The sequence below is a fragment of the Carettochelys insculpta genome, chromosome 8, assembly GCF_033958435.1.
Source record: "Carettochelys insculpta isolate YL-2023 chromosome 8, ASM3395843v1, whole genome shotgun sequence".
Classification (NCBI taxonomy): domain Eukaryota; kingdom Metazoa; phylum Chordata; order Testudines; family Carettochelyidae; genus Carettochelys; species Carettochelys insculpta.
In genome coordinates, this window is record NC_134144.1 from 4,619,555 (window position 1) to 4,634,268 (window position 14,714).

General features: G+C 42.6%; 1 protein-coding gene across 5 annotated transcripts in view; it reads right to left on the bottom strand.

Annotated features, from left to right (window-relative positions):
- COL6A3 (collagen type VI alpha 3 chain) overlaps window positions 1-14,714 on the bottom strand; it is a 113,670-nt gene that overhangs the window by 65,195 nt on the left and 33,761 nt on the right. For 4 of the 5 annotated variants that reach the window (XM_075001909.1, XM_075001908.1, XM_075001907.1 and 1 more), the window contains 4 exons: window positions 9,707-10,306; window positions 5,472-6,068; window positions 3,825-4,397; window positions 521-1,144 (listed from right to left, as the gene is read on the bottom strand). In XM_075001909.1, coding sequence (XP_074858010.1) covers window positions 521-1,144; window positions 3,825-4,397; window positions 5,472-6,068; window positions 9,707-10,306 — 2,394 coding nt within the window. The remainder of the gene's footprint in view (window positions 1-520; window positions 1,145-3,824; window positions 4,398-5,471; window positions 6,069-9,706; window positions 10,307-14,714) is intronic. The other variant, XM_075001910.1, reaches the window with a different exon arrangement.

Genomic DNA, 14,714 nt, shown 5'->3' on the forward strand with positions numbered 1-14,714 from the left:
CAGACAAGAGAATTTGCCAGACTATCAGAGGTCAATATTGTCCAGCAGAATTACCAACACATCTCTACTTACTGGACTCTTAGAAGAGATTTAGGGGATAAATGATAGCCAAATAACAGCACAGAACACTGAGAGCCAGGGCTGGTGGCTGGAAACAAACTTTATGGGACCACAGGAAACTTGGCCACACACATGATAAGTGGATGTGTGGTGAACTAAAATCATGCCAGATTGCAGATGTTCCCAGATGAGTGAGTGCCGGATTGGAGAGGTCCTACCTGTATTTGTATATCTGACTGTAATTACACAGATCCTCACAAACCCAAGGTCAATTGACTGGGCAAATAAAGGATAAGTTGGTAGGAAGAGGAGGTTGTTTCTGGAGTTTTATTTGAGAATGCCTTGCCTTTCTCTTTGGGCCTCACACCCATAATGTTGTTTAAATGTTTGTTTTTGTCTCTGACTCTTACTTGTATGAGCATCACTTTGCGGACACCGCTGCCAAAAAGCAACATCTTACCTGGACTGGGTGTTGTCAGTTCCGGAAGGGTGGTTGGAATTCTTGTGTCTGTTGGGGAGAAGCCCGTGACTTTATCTGAGATGACTTGCTGTAGGCGATCCAGTTGACCGAAGTCGGAGATGGTCACCACAAAGTCTGGAGAGTAAGAGATGGTCTGCAGCTCTGAGGGGTCAACATTTCCAATCCCGATGCCTAAAGGCACCATGCCGCCCCTCTTCAGGTCTACCGCAGGCCTTCGCACATCATCCCTGGATTTGCCAGTTGTCAGCAGGATCAATATCTGAGGGACACCTTCAGCTATTCTGCTGCCTGCTTGGCTGATGAACACATTATTTTTGACATAGTCCAGGGCTGTGCCCGTGTTAAGAGGAGACCCTCCCATAATGGACAGGGCCTGGATGGCTCTGATCACACCTGCTTTATCAGCGTAGGTATTCAGAAGGAACATGGGTTGGATGACATTGCTGTATTGTGCCACAGCCACACGAACCTTGTCTGGGCTGACATCTAGGCTCTCAACCATTCTTTGCACAAAGGTCTTCAGTGCAGGGAAACCACTTCGAGCACCATCTGAGCCATCAATCAGAAACACCACATCCTTCTTCTGACTTTCGTCAACCTTTACTGGAGACAACAAGGGAGGGGAAGACACGTGAGGGTCTGTGTAAAGGAGACAACCTCAGTATAAAATGAGTCACAAAGAGAGGAAAGATTTGGGATCTTAGGTCAGCTAACCTAGACGCAGATCCAGTTTCTTTATAGTTTACCTTTAGCTAGGCAGTCAAATGCTCTTGACTAATGGGTAGATGAATGGAAAGCCAATGAGAACCATGACACATCTTGTGCTGGGTGATACGTACTTAGTTGGGAGGGGCTCTATACTCTTTCATGGAGGCATCAGCCTTCAGCAAGGGAAGAGAAATGGAGAACGTAATCAGGGAGTGGAGATCAATGTTTCTGAAGAGTAGCACACATTCATACCAGCGCACTCTACTTAGGGTGCCCCAGAGAGGTGGCAGATGGAGTAGAGAGAGAAAAAAAATTCCCTGTGGAGGAGGTGGGGATGGCTTGGTGGTTTGAGCATTGGGCTGCTAAACTCAGGGTTGTAATCTCACTCTTTGAAGAGGCCATTTAGGGATCTGGGGCAATTAGAGTGAAAAAAAAATAAAGCTGTTAGTGATAGGTCCTGGTGTGAGTGTCGTGGACTAGATTTGATGACTTCTGGAGGTCCCTTCCAGCTCTATGAGATTAGGTGTATTTCCATATGTTTAGAGTAGTCTAATCTAGAAATAAGTAATGCTGTGCAGGTAGACTCACATGCATAGCTGCCAACAGGTGGACTTGAACATAGGACCTCTGGAATTTAAAGCAGCAGCTGCTACAGGTTGAGCTAAAACCTAGCTGGCTCCCAGCTAAGGCTGTAGAGGAAACTCATTCTTTCTCTGAGTATGCTAGGTGCCACTACATGGGGTTGTGAACCACACCCAGTTGGTGTGTGCATTAAATACACTCACACAAATTCCATAGTTGACTGAACAACAGTGAACACATCTTCTGACAATATTTCAACTGACTCAAGCCAGCAAAATAAATAAGTAAAATAAAATAATAATGAAAAAATTCTCATAATTTTCATGTAAAAAGTAGTTGAATATTTCAAAAAGCTGTAGAAAGTTCAATCAGTTCTACTAATGAACAAACTTACACTACACTGCAAAACTGTAGTTCAGGCCAACCAGAAAACAGGCACTGCCTGTCAACAAGCATGTAAGGTTTATCAGGCTAGGACCCTTTGGCTACATCTACACGTGAAGCCAACATCGAAATTGTCTATTTCGATGAATAACGTCTACACGTCCTCCAGGGCTGGCAACGTCGATGTTCAACTTCGACGTTGCGCGGCACCACATCGAAATAGGCGCTGTGAGGGTACGTCTACACGCCAAAGTAGCACACATCGAAATAAGGGTGCCAGGCACAGCTGCAGACAGGGTCACAGGGCGGACTCAACAGCAAGCCGCTCCCTTAAAGGGCCCCTCCCAGACACAGTTGCACTAAACAACACAAGATCCACAGAGCCGACAACTGGTTGCAGACCCTGTGCATGCAGCATGGATTCCCAGCTGCGGCAGCAGCAGCCAGAAGCCCTGGGCTAAGGGCTGCTGCCCACGGTGACCATAGAGCCCCACAGGGGCTGGAGAGAGAGCATCTCTCAACCCCCCAGCTGATGGCCGCCATGGAGGACCCGGCAATTTCGACGTTGCGGGACGCGGATCGTCTACACGGTCCCTACTTCGACGTTGAACGTCGAAGTAGGGCGCTATTCCGATCCCCTCATGAGGTTAGCGACTTCGACGTCTCACCGCCTAACGTCGAAGTTAACTTCAAAATAGAGCCCGACGCATGTAGCCGCGACGGGCGCTATTTCGAAGTTAGTGCCGCTACTTCGAAGTAGCGTGCACGTGTAGACACAGCTTTTATGGAGGTATGAGGTGAAGTACTTTGCATTTTCCCTGCTTCCATCTGCTGGTAGGAGGCAAAGCAAGGGCAATCCACAAAAGGAAGCCCATGTACTCACAGATATCTGTAGGATACCGTGCTCTTTATGATCTTTGTAATTCGATTGTTACCCTTTGTTATCTTTTATTCCAGTCACAGTGTTGGAATTTCCTCCAATTGCAACTGCATTTAAATTACTCCTTGACACCTGGGCACAAACTATAACAGTGGTTCATGTTTAGATTACACTTCAGAATACAAATCATGAACCGTAAGATTTTTAATTCAGTGAGAAAGTTTGTGCCTAAAGCATAAGAATGGTAGGTCCATCTAGCCATTGGTCCATCTAGCCCAGTATCCTGTCTTCCGACAGTGGCCAATGCCAGATGCCCCAGAGGGAGTGAACCTAACAGGTAATCATCAAGTGATCCCTGTCCTGTCATCTATTTCCAGCCTGTGACAAACACAGGTTAGCGACATCATTCCTCCCAATCCTGGCTAATATCCACCGATGGATCTAGGCTCCTTTGAAATACTTTCCTGGATCAGGGCCTGAATGAAGGAAAACCAGAAAAACATAGAACTCCACTTGCTACGTAACTATTTTAAACTTCAGTCATATTGGGCCTGAACTACCCTGACATCACTGGTAGATTTTTTCCACCAGCTTCAGTGTGCATTGGAACAATTGTTTCATATGTTGTTCTAATTTCTACTATTTTTGCAACATATTTTCAGTCTTCTGAAATAAATTTGATCTATGTTCCAAAATTATAAAAACAAAAGAAATGGTGGCTTTCCATACCTGGTGGTTCAATTTCTATAGTTGTCAACAGGCTCACTATGTTTGATTGTATGTCACCGATATTAGGAAGGGACTCAGCCTGCAGAATGAACTGTGGCCCATAAACAATTCTCTCAAGTTCTCTGGGATCGGCATTCCTGGTTGCGATAATGAAAGTGATTACACCAATTTGTTTCAGAGCCTCTGCTGGTTGCTCCACGTTGTCAGTGGATCTCCCAGCAGAAAGCAGAACCAAGAACTGAGGAACACCTTCTTCAATCCTGCTTCCAGCACTCCTCACAAACAGATTCCTCAGTGCGTAATCCAGTGCAGCCCCTATGTTCAGTTGTTTTCCAGTCTTTATCTTCATTCGTTTCACTTTCTGCAGTATTTCCTGTTTGCTGCGGATTTCATCAAAGGTGAATTCCACTTGGACGTTGTCACTGTACTGAGCCACAGCGACACGGACAGCGTCCGGCTTCACATTGAGGCCAGAAATGATTCTGTGCACAAAGTCCCGGACAAGAGGAAACTGCCCCAATAGGTTGGCAGAGCCATCAATCATGAATAAGATATCTTGCTTACGGCCTAGAGCTAATGGAGAGGAAAGGAAACAAGCTGTTAAAATCTTTTTTTCTTTGTATGGTTCATCATGGACTCTTTTCTTACAAGGACCTGGATTTTCATATTTAAAATGATTGAGTGGTTTTCATTAACTAAAGTAGCTAAATAAAAAGGGACACAACCCATTTCACTTTGGTCACCTTTCAATTTCATTGACTTCCCAAAGCAAAGTTATCTGTTTGTCAAATTCCCCTTAGTTTTCTCATTTCCAGACTGAAAAATCTTAATCTTTTTACTAGCTCCTTCTGTCAGAGGCTGGAAATGGATGACAGGAGGGGGAATCAGTCAATGACTCCCTGTTCTGTTAGCTCCCTCTGGGGCACCTGGTACTGGCCACTGTCGGAAGACAGGATACTGGGCTAGATGGACCTTCGGTCTGACCCAGTCGGGCCATTTATTATGTTCTTATGCTCTTCTGGATGGAGCCACAATAAAAAATCTCAGAGAAAAATATTTCTAGATCTCAGGTTAACTTTAAACCTGATACATATTTTTGGAGCTAAAGTCAGAGACTTTCTTAAACTTTCAACTCATTATCAGGAATAAATTCTGCCCTTTTCTACACCTGTACCAGCCCACTGATTTCAGTGTGGTTTCAACTGAGGTTTGACTGTCGCCATTTTGTTTGGGGTTTGCTTTTGTGCTGTTCTGCACCATATTCATCTCTCCATTTCATTTTTTGCTCCCCACATGTGAGCTGGACCATACAAATACCAGTCACCATCGCTAATGCATCCCAAGAAGTCAGGATACAAAGGCTGCAGGAACTACTGGGCAGAACATTTGGTATGATGGTCATGGTCCCATTCTGATCTCCATTTCAGTGCTGAGTCAGCAAGGCACTTAAGCAGCTGCAGAATGAGGAGCGTGTTAGAGCTCACTTCAGTGAGTCATTGGATCTACCCACATAAAATTAAGCTTAGGCTCAATGCTTTGCTGGGTCAGAGCTTTGCAGAAGGAAGAAGCTGTGCAACATTTAAAGAAAACAATCAAAAGAAACAAAACCAACTTAATACAGTCAACATGAAGAAAGGTAGATATTACCTGTTGGGGTAAGTGGAACTTCTTCCACACCTCCACTAACATAGGTTGTTAAAGGACTTATTAACTCCTGTGGTAAAGCTGCCAGGGAACTGAAATCATCCATAAAATATACCATGCTCGGGTTAAATGCCATCTGCTGAAGTTCTGTCTTATCTGCATTCCTAACTCCAACACAAAACGTTAGCACTCTGGCCCGTGCTAGCGCATTGGAAGCTTCTGCGACTGCATCAGCAGATTGTCCTGCTACAAGCAGGACGAGCACCTGTGGAACTTGTTCATCTATTCTGCTCCCTCCAGCTTCAGTGAAGTGATTCGTAAGGACAAAGTCTAGTGCAGAGCCAGTATTCAGCACCGACCCCCCTCTAGGGAGCAACTGCCTCAGGCGAGCAATGATATCTGCCTTGGTTGGGAATGAGTTTAAATAGAATTCGGTGGTAGGAGTGTCACTAAACTGTACTAGGCCAACTCGTACTTTGTCATATCCAACATCAAGGCTGTTAACTAGGCCCACAACAAAGTCGCGTACAAATGGGAAGTTGGCATTTCCAACGTTGAGTGATCCATCCAAAAGAAAGATGATATCCCTTTTGCTTTGAACTGCAGTGGAGCACAGAAAATAATATGAGACATTATAGAAAACATACCAGTATTTGTCATGTGTGCATACAGTCTGCACCGCACACACATGTATACCTCGTTAGAGAGAAGAGGGGAGCAGGAGAGAGAGAAAGAAAGGAAGAGAGCATTTCCAAGACAGTAATGGCAAGAACACTGCATGAAGCTGTTGGAGGTTTGGGGTTCAACTTGGGCCACAAACAGTATTTGAATGGCTCATATTTAGAAATGGAGCCCAGTCCTCCTCTGCTGCATAGAAAATGTGAAATGTGAAAAATGTGAAAATGTCATTACTCTGGGTGAGAACCTCGGCTGGTATAAACTGATTAAATTAGCTTCAGTAGAGAAGCAGTAATTCACACCAAATAAGAACCTGAAATTCTGGAGTTAGCCTCCATTCACTCTGCTGGGAGAGAATATTTAAGTAAAAATTTATTAGCACTTTGCAGAAGGCTCTGTAGTAGGTAAGATACACTGTGATCTGAATCATGGTCAAATACAGTGAAACCAGCACCAGAGACCATCCTTATGAGACAATCTCCCAATTCAAGTGACTGCTTCAAAGCCTAGTGAGACAGCTTTTGCTCTAATCTGAACTAGCCACATGGACTCTTGTAGAGATTTACCCAGAGAGTAGAGTACAGTAGAGTAGAATAGAAATGACCCCTGCGGTACAATTGGACTGCACTTGCAGAAGAAAATCACCTGTCTTCAGCAACCAGTTTTAGCTGGTACTTTATGTGGCCACCTAAAATAGATTTTACTGATATGTTTCTTTTTTTAAGTAGGTGTCGCTCATGGCTGTGTTGGGATGACTACACAAGGTGCTTATGTGTCTCCACCCTTCCTAGCTGCCGAATACGTCGTTTGCATTTTGTTGTCAATGACTGAGAGGAACTTTGGGGACGTACTGCCTGATTTGGCACTTCTTACTTAGGTCCTTATTCTGACCTCTTTTAAGGATGATGCAGAACATCTGCCCCACCCCTGGGCCCTTCCAGCACAGAAGATGGTGGTATCAGAGCCACAAAGCCAGCAAAGTCCTGCTAAAGATCTCCCCCTACACCAGCACTGTGGCCTTTTGGCTCTGGAGATGGGCAGTGAACTGCAGGATCGAGGCCAAAATGCCCCAACTTTAAAGGGCTGAAAGATACTGCTAAATCCCATTGGGAAGCTTAGGGTCAAACATTGTTCCAACTGAAGTCAATGGCAAAGCTCTTAATGACCTCCGTAGAGCTGGGACATCACCCTGGGAATCTCCCTTCTCCAATTCCCACCTCTGCTCCTTAAAGGTTCTGTGATATCAGAACCTTCCTATGTACTGAAAAGCTGCTGTTGCTTCCAGGCTGAACCTGGGCTTCTAGCTGGGATCAGCTGGGAGTGGGGAAAGAAATTCCACTTTTAAGGGGATGCCGGTGTCAACTTTTCCCTTGTAGTTTGATTTTTAAAAATGTGTCTTGTGTTTGAAGTTGCTGAGGGGTTTGTGATGTTAGTGGATGTGTCTGGGAGTTGGACCAAGCTGGCTGGAGCCATGGTCCAATGTCTGAGATAAATTGCAATATATATAGCAGTATACTGCACGCCTCTCCACTTTATCACATGGCTATCAATTCTGCACATATATATAGGCATGTACTTAGGAGTGTTCCTCTATTTTAAAGGTTCTTAAGTCAAGGATGATGTTTGACATCTTGAAATGGGAACATTAGACTTTAAATATTAATTTCTCCCAACTCATGGTTTTTCCATAGGGTCCTAGTAAGACAGCATTAAAAATCACCTGGGTAGAACGGGCCCCTTTGGAATGAAATTATTTCTGCCAAACTATACGGATTGAATCACCCATCTCTGTTCTCATATGCAGTCACCATTCAAGGCAGTGAAGGCTATGTCTACCCAGTAAGGTTATTTCTAAATAACAGCTGTTAGTTCGCAATAATTTTGCAAGTATCTATACTATGTACCCACTATTTCAAAATAAATTCAAAATTGAGGGCACATTATTTCAAATTTTGTAAAGCTCATTGCAGGAGGAATAACACCTATTTTGAAACAGGCCCTATGAAGATATGGAATAGCGTTATTCAGAATAAACCATAATGGTGTTCAAATAGGCACTATGTGTCCGAACAGGCTATTTTGAAATAGCTGGGTGTTATTTTGAAATGTGTTCTTGTGTGTAGCTGTGTTATTTCAAAATAAGCTATTTCGGAATAGCAATTCCAGAATGGATTATTTCAGAATAATGCTGCTGAAGAGAGCTAATATCCTCAGAAAGTCTACTGGAGTAACATACTGAGCAATAACACCTGTAATGGGTTGTTGGAAGGGAACATTTACTTGCATGAAGTGTTTCTTTATGTCTGTGTGTATGACAGAGAAAGAGGGACAGAGAGAGAAGTGACATTTATAAGTCATAAAGAGCAAAAAGTTTAAGGACATTTTTACTTAGCATTCAGAAATAAAAATGTCAGGGTTGACATGTAGCCATGCGAATCCATATTAGCAGGAAACACATTTGGTAAAAAGCTGTTAAATGATAGCTTCTTTTTCTGTGATAGTCATCTTAATTAAGGACCAGTGCAGCCAAACTGTTTTTCAAAATGTCATCTCTCCATACGGAGCAGTCATTGCATTTTTAAAGGATTCCTAAAACCATATAGTTTCCCTGCATCTGGGTTATCATTTTAGTAACTTGGTGAAACTAGAAAGTGATACAGACCTGATCCAATTCCACTTAAGGCAATGGAAATTTCTCTAGTGACTTTAATGGGAACTGAAGGAGGCCTTGTTTGTCTAATATTTTTCTGACATGGGACTTAATTGTGAGTTTAGATCATGACCCTTTTGTATTTTATTACAAGAATCAAACCTCAGACTCCTCCACTGGATGAAAAGTCCTGAGGCAAACTGTAGTACAAAATCTTTGGGCAAGTAAACCATATATTAAAATACATGGAAAATTGCTTTAGAGGACATTGCTCAGGTTACTGTATAAGAGTCTAATCCAAAACCTACAAAAGTCAAAGTAAAGAAACAACTGATTTCAATGGGCTCACGCTCTAAATGGGTACAATTCCATGCTTTTCTTATGCTCTACTTAGTTTTAGACATGCTTAACTAATGAGAGTGTTTGCAAATTTGAATTAAAACTCAGAAATGTTCACAAACTTTTCAGGTTCATTTTCTCTGAAAGTATGAATGGCCAAGCTTTAATTTCACACACTGCATGATCAAATCTCCATGGAAAGTAAATTTCAAATTGTATATTTGATTGTGTAATTCAAAATTTGTTCTCTGGTGGTTAGTTAAATAAATCCTCTAATCAGATATCAGAAACAATATCATGTGATTAAGTAATTAATAAGAATAGCACAAATTGTGAAGTTTAGATTCTAAATATTTCTGACAAGTATGAGGAAGGGTAGCTATACAAAAATATTAATGAAAAATCTCAAGTCACACATGCATTAAAAATGCAACAATATGCTCATGAACATTTGCAAATAGAAAGGAGGCAAAATATAATTGAACTAAATCACCACTCATCTTCCCTAGGTATAAAATAAGAACTGAAAACTATCTCAGCTGAATCTCCTTTGATAAACAATTAAGGTTACCTTGTGGAATTTCTGGAACTATGACTCCAGAGAGCGTTTTTATTGGTGTCAGCACTTGAGGGAGAATGGCTTGTAGACCTGGGGCACGGAAGTCAGATGAAATGAATGCAAAGTTTGGTTCCTGAGCAATCGCTGCAAGTTCTGACTGATCTGCATTTCCGGACCCAAGGGTGAGAACCACAATTCCATTTCTTTTCATCTCTGCTGCTGGCTGGGCAACATCATCTGCAGACTTACCACCAGCAATAAGTACCACCATGGGCAGAACACCTTCTTCACTCCTGTACCCTGCAGAACTGGTGAAGAAGTTTTTCCTAACATAGTCCAGTGCCATACCAGTATTGAGTGTCGTACCGCCCATCAACCTCAATTTCCTCACGGCATTGGCGACATCTTTTTTATTCTGATTGGTCCTGAAATAGAACTCTGGTTTTACAGTATCCGTGTATTGTGCCACAGCTACTTGGATAAGGTCTGGTCCAATTTCCAGCCTTTGGATGATTCTGACAACGAAATCACGGATTGCATTAAACTGGGTAGCTCCCAATGCAGTTGTGCCATCTAGCAGGAAGACTATGTCCTTCTTGTTCACTTCAACAACTGAAAATAACAATATAAATATATGTTGTCAGTGGAAGTGCTCAATCAACAGTGCTTATCAACGCAACATCAACAATTGAATGGGCTAGATAGATGACTTCTGGTTTGCCCGAAGTAAGTTTTACCATTGCTTTACATGCCTCTTATGGGCACTTTGGTTTTATGTCCTGAACTTCATTTCTTTCTCTTTAAAAGTGCTTCCTGTCAGAACATTGCCCCTTTTTCTAATGGGGGGTTGCACTGTATTCTGTTACAGTATGATTTATTATAACAATGTCTCTTTCTAAATAGTGCAAAATTATATAACATACCAAGGCTAGACATGATAAAATTGAAAATGTCATAGGATATTGGAGTGCAGAAAAACCATATGAATGAAAAACCTTCATAAGCGTCAGTGGGCTAGAACATCAGTTGTCATAAACTTGTGTATTCCTATTAATTTCTATGGAGGCATGCTAATTTACATCTTTCGGGTGCCTCAAAATGGGTATGCACACAAATGCAATTAAGTTCTTACTCATTCCACTTACCTGTTCCCTGCATGTCTTCGTGCCTTATCTGTTTCCTTAGCTAACAAAAGCAAGTTATTATAGTTCTTCACTCAACCTATCTGTGGAAGAGTCAGCGGGTTTTTATTTTGGCTCAAATCTCATAAAAAATAGTTGATAAAAGTTTAAGTTGCCAAATCTATTTAGGGGTGTTGATTTAAAAAGTAGAAGGAACACAACTGGATTTTCAAGTCTCTACATGAGCCTGAAGAGCTGGTAATTAGAAAAAAAACAGTTGTGCCTTACTACATGTTGAGCATCTCTAGTCCAGCATGCTCTCATCCAGCAACATCCATGGTCTGGCATGATTTTGGATAGCCAGATGACCACTTATCACGGTGTGGCCAAGTTTCCCACGGTCCCATAAAGTTTGTTTCCAGCCACCAGTCCTGGCGCTCAGTGATCTGTGCAGTGACTTAATTTACCCCTAAATGTTTTGTAAGAGCCCAATAAACAGTGAAAGTGTTAGTAATGCTGCTAGACTATGTTGACCTCCCATGGTCCAGAAAATTCTCTGGCTCAGCATTGGTCAGCTTCTGAAGATGCCGGACTAGAGGTTCAACCTGTGGAATCAAAATGCCATTATATTTAACACAGAAAATGAGAAATATGTGAAATAAATATCAATATGTTTAGTAGTCATAACAAAATATGATACGCAGGCACTATCGTAAATAAATATGAATTGCATCCCTTGTGCCTGTTAATATTGCACAATCTTGGTTTAGCTTTTGACATTACCCTAGAAGCAGTAATGGAAGACTCAACAATTACAGGGTGGAGAGAGGGTCATTTGATGAGTTGCATGTTCAGATTTAACTGGCACTTACTTCTTTTTACAAATTCCTGGCTTTTCTGGGGGGCAGTGAAAAACAATTATATAAGAGCAGCAGAGGAATTTTTTTTCAGGTTTGGGTTTTTGGGTTTTTTTTGCTCACAGCAGGCAAGATACTCAAAAGTAGCTAGTTGTTTTGAGAGCCTTAATTTCGGGTTCCAACTTCGGATGCTTTAGGAGGGCTGGATTTTCCAAAAAAGGGCTGAAAGCCAGACCCCACTACAAGATTTCAAGTTGGGCACCCAAAAAATGGTATTCAAAATCATGAATCCCTTTTGAAAAAGCTTACCTGATTTGTGTTGCATGTTTTGGGCTAACTGAGGATTTGGCTATACTTTTGGGAAGAAGACTGACTTGGTCAGGGTCAATCTTCCGGAGTTCAGTTTTGCATGTCTGGTAGAGATGCATGAAATTGAACTATCTGAGGTTGGCTGTCATCCCCTGTACTCCTCAATATCATGAGGTGTAAGGGAGGTCAGTTGGAGAAACTCTATCAGCCTCCCTCTATGTGGACAGCCAGGTAAGTCGATTGCAGGTAAACCAATTCTAGCCACACAATTGCCATAGGTAGAATTGTGTATCTGCAATCGACTTACCTGCCTAGTGTAGACCAAGCCTGAGAAAGAAGGGTGTAAGGAAAGCACAGTGCTGCAATGCAGTCTGTGATGAGGCTGGCTGGTGGAAAGCAGTGTGCCTCCTTAAAATGCTCTTAGGATCATGATGCTCTGACAGGACAAAATCCTTAGTCAGGGCCATTGGTGTGGTCAGAAAGCCCAGGAAGCAATGGAGTTGATGCACTGATGGACAGGCTGCTACTGGGATTCAGTACTCCATGTGCGCATTACCGCACAGGTGGCAGGGGTTCTGTCTGTGGCAGCATGTGCCAGAGGTTTGGCCAATGGTTTCAGACTATGTTGCAGTCCAGCACCACGAAGTAGTGGGAGCACAGAAGTAATAGCCTATGCTATTAGTGTAGTGGGAGGAAATGGCAGACTGATAGTCCATTAGTGATTCCCTGGCGTGGAATAGAAGCCTAGTGTTTGATCTTATTTCCTTTCTCAGGCAAAATCCCTACTGGCTGGAAAGATTCCTTCAAGAGTTTTGCTTGAATAAGGACTGCACGACTCATACTTTGTTAAAGGTTAAAGCCAAAACTCTGCCCACAGCCCATCCACCTACTCCTCGATGGGGAATAACTACATTCCTCTGGTCCTGGACTCAAGGTCCAAGTAGCTCATATAGGGGGACGCGGGAGTTCTTACTCCATCTGTCCCAGTGTATAATATAGATCATAATGTAGTTCTCACTGCCTGAGCATCCCAGTTGAAAAGGGGTGTTACTAACATAAGCTGCCAACGTTAAGCTAATCGCATAGTATTCATTAGTGGTGTAACTTCCCCACTTTCCAGAACCCTGGTTCGTATCCATACCCTTCCAAAATGTGTTCCCCCAGCAGGCGGTCGTGCTTCTCATCAATTTCCTATTAGAATGGCCTGAGGCCAGAAAGCTGGATGTAGGAAGGATGCCAACTTCATAAGAAGGCTTGTTAAAACACTGATTTGTGTCCTCCAGAAAGATGCCAAAAAAAGTACCCTCTGGGCTTGTGTACAGCTAGATACCCATACATGGAGGACCTAGGCTATTTTTTAACTTTATGGAGCTGTCTATGGGAAACAGCCAAAGAGTTTGGCAGGTACAAAAAGTGACCAATATGGCACAAATCTCTGTTAATCAATGTGATTGCCATGACCAAGTTATTCACTGCTTTCCATCATGAAGCAGGGATTGCAGCTAACCTGGGCCCAGACCAGTGATCCCTCTAACTTTTTTCATCTATGGGCAGAATAAATTTTATTCTCTGCACCATGACTGGTGCAGATGTGCACCCTCAACAGAAACATATGCTGCTAATTATCTGGGCATTTCCAGCTTGCCCCTTGCAATGGGCGAGGTTGAGACAAAACCATTTCTTCCAGATTATTTAGGGCAGGAGGGGGCCTTACCCTCATCTCTCAGATCTGACCCGGAGCCTTCTGAAGCCAATGGAAACACTCGCCCTGATTTCAATGGGGTTCCCTCAAGTTGCGTTGATTTTACTGGGAGGTAGGAGCCTAACAACCTATGGGAAACTGGGCTTCAGTACTTCACAGTGTTTACATGAAAGAGTTCTTACAGCTTGCACTAATCTGTGTAATGTACAAGCTATACATTCTGGGCAAAATATCAAATGCACAAATGGGAATAAGGTACCCAACTCCCATTGGATTTGTGTGCCTAAATCCCATAGGCACATTTGAAAATTCCAGCCTCTCTGTCCAGGTATCTATATACACACGCATCCATATCTTAGACATTTTCCATAATGTTTCAGACCAATACTGTTGTGATGCCTTCTTCAAACAAGTTGTGATTCCTTCTTCAAACAAATTATGCTATAAATAGAAGGAGAACAACTGACAACCCCTGTGGCCTTGTGAGAACTCGAATGCGGAGTCTAATCCATCTCTGAGTAGCACGTTTCCCAAAAAGTCCTTCCCATACAACTATCGAAGAACTGAAAAAAAAGTTTTAAACTCAGACCCTATAAGCTGCAAGTCCCAGGCACAGCTCAGCTGTCAGTTGGACCCTGTGGGCCTCACTTTAACAGGCTTGAGAATCGACATTTTTAGTTGCACAGAAGCAAATGCCCCTAATTAAATTTGGAAAGCAGGCCTGATGATTTGCTACACAATCCTGTTCAGAACAAATTACATGGACGCATTAATGGATGGATGGTGGTAAGATCTGCTCTGGGTTACATCCATGCAGCTCCAGTGAAATATTGTATTTCAGAATATAATGGACTGAAACATATTGGAATGAAGTTTTCAAATGCCTACTCAGTGGGATGAACCACACAAAATATACCATCGTCCATACAGGCCTTTGGATTCAGAAAGGGTGACTAATGTACACCATTACGGTAATGAAATGCTCAAATGGAGATCTTTATCTACTCCAGGAGGAGAGGCAGCTGAATGCA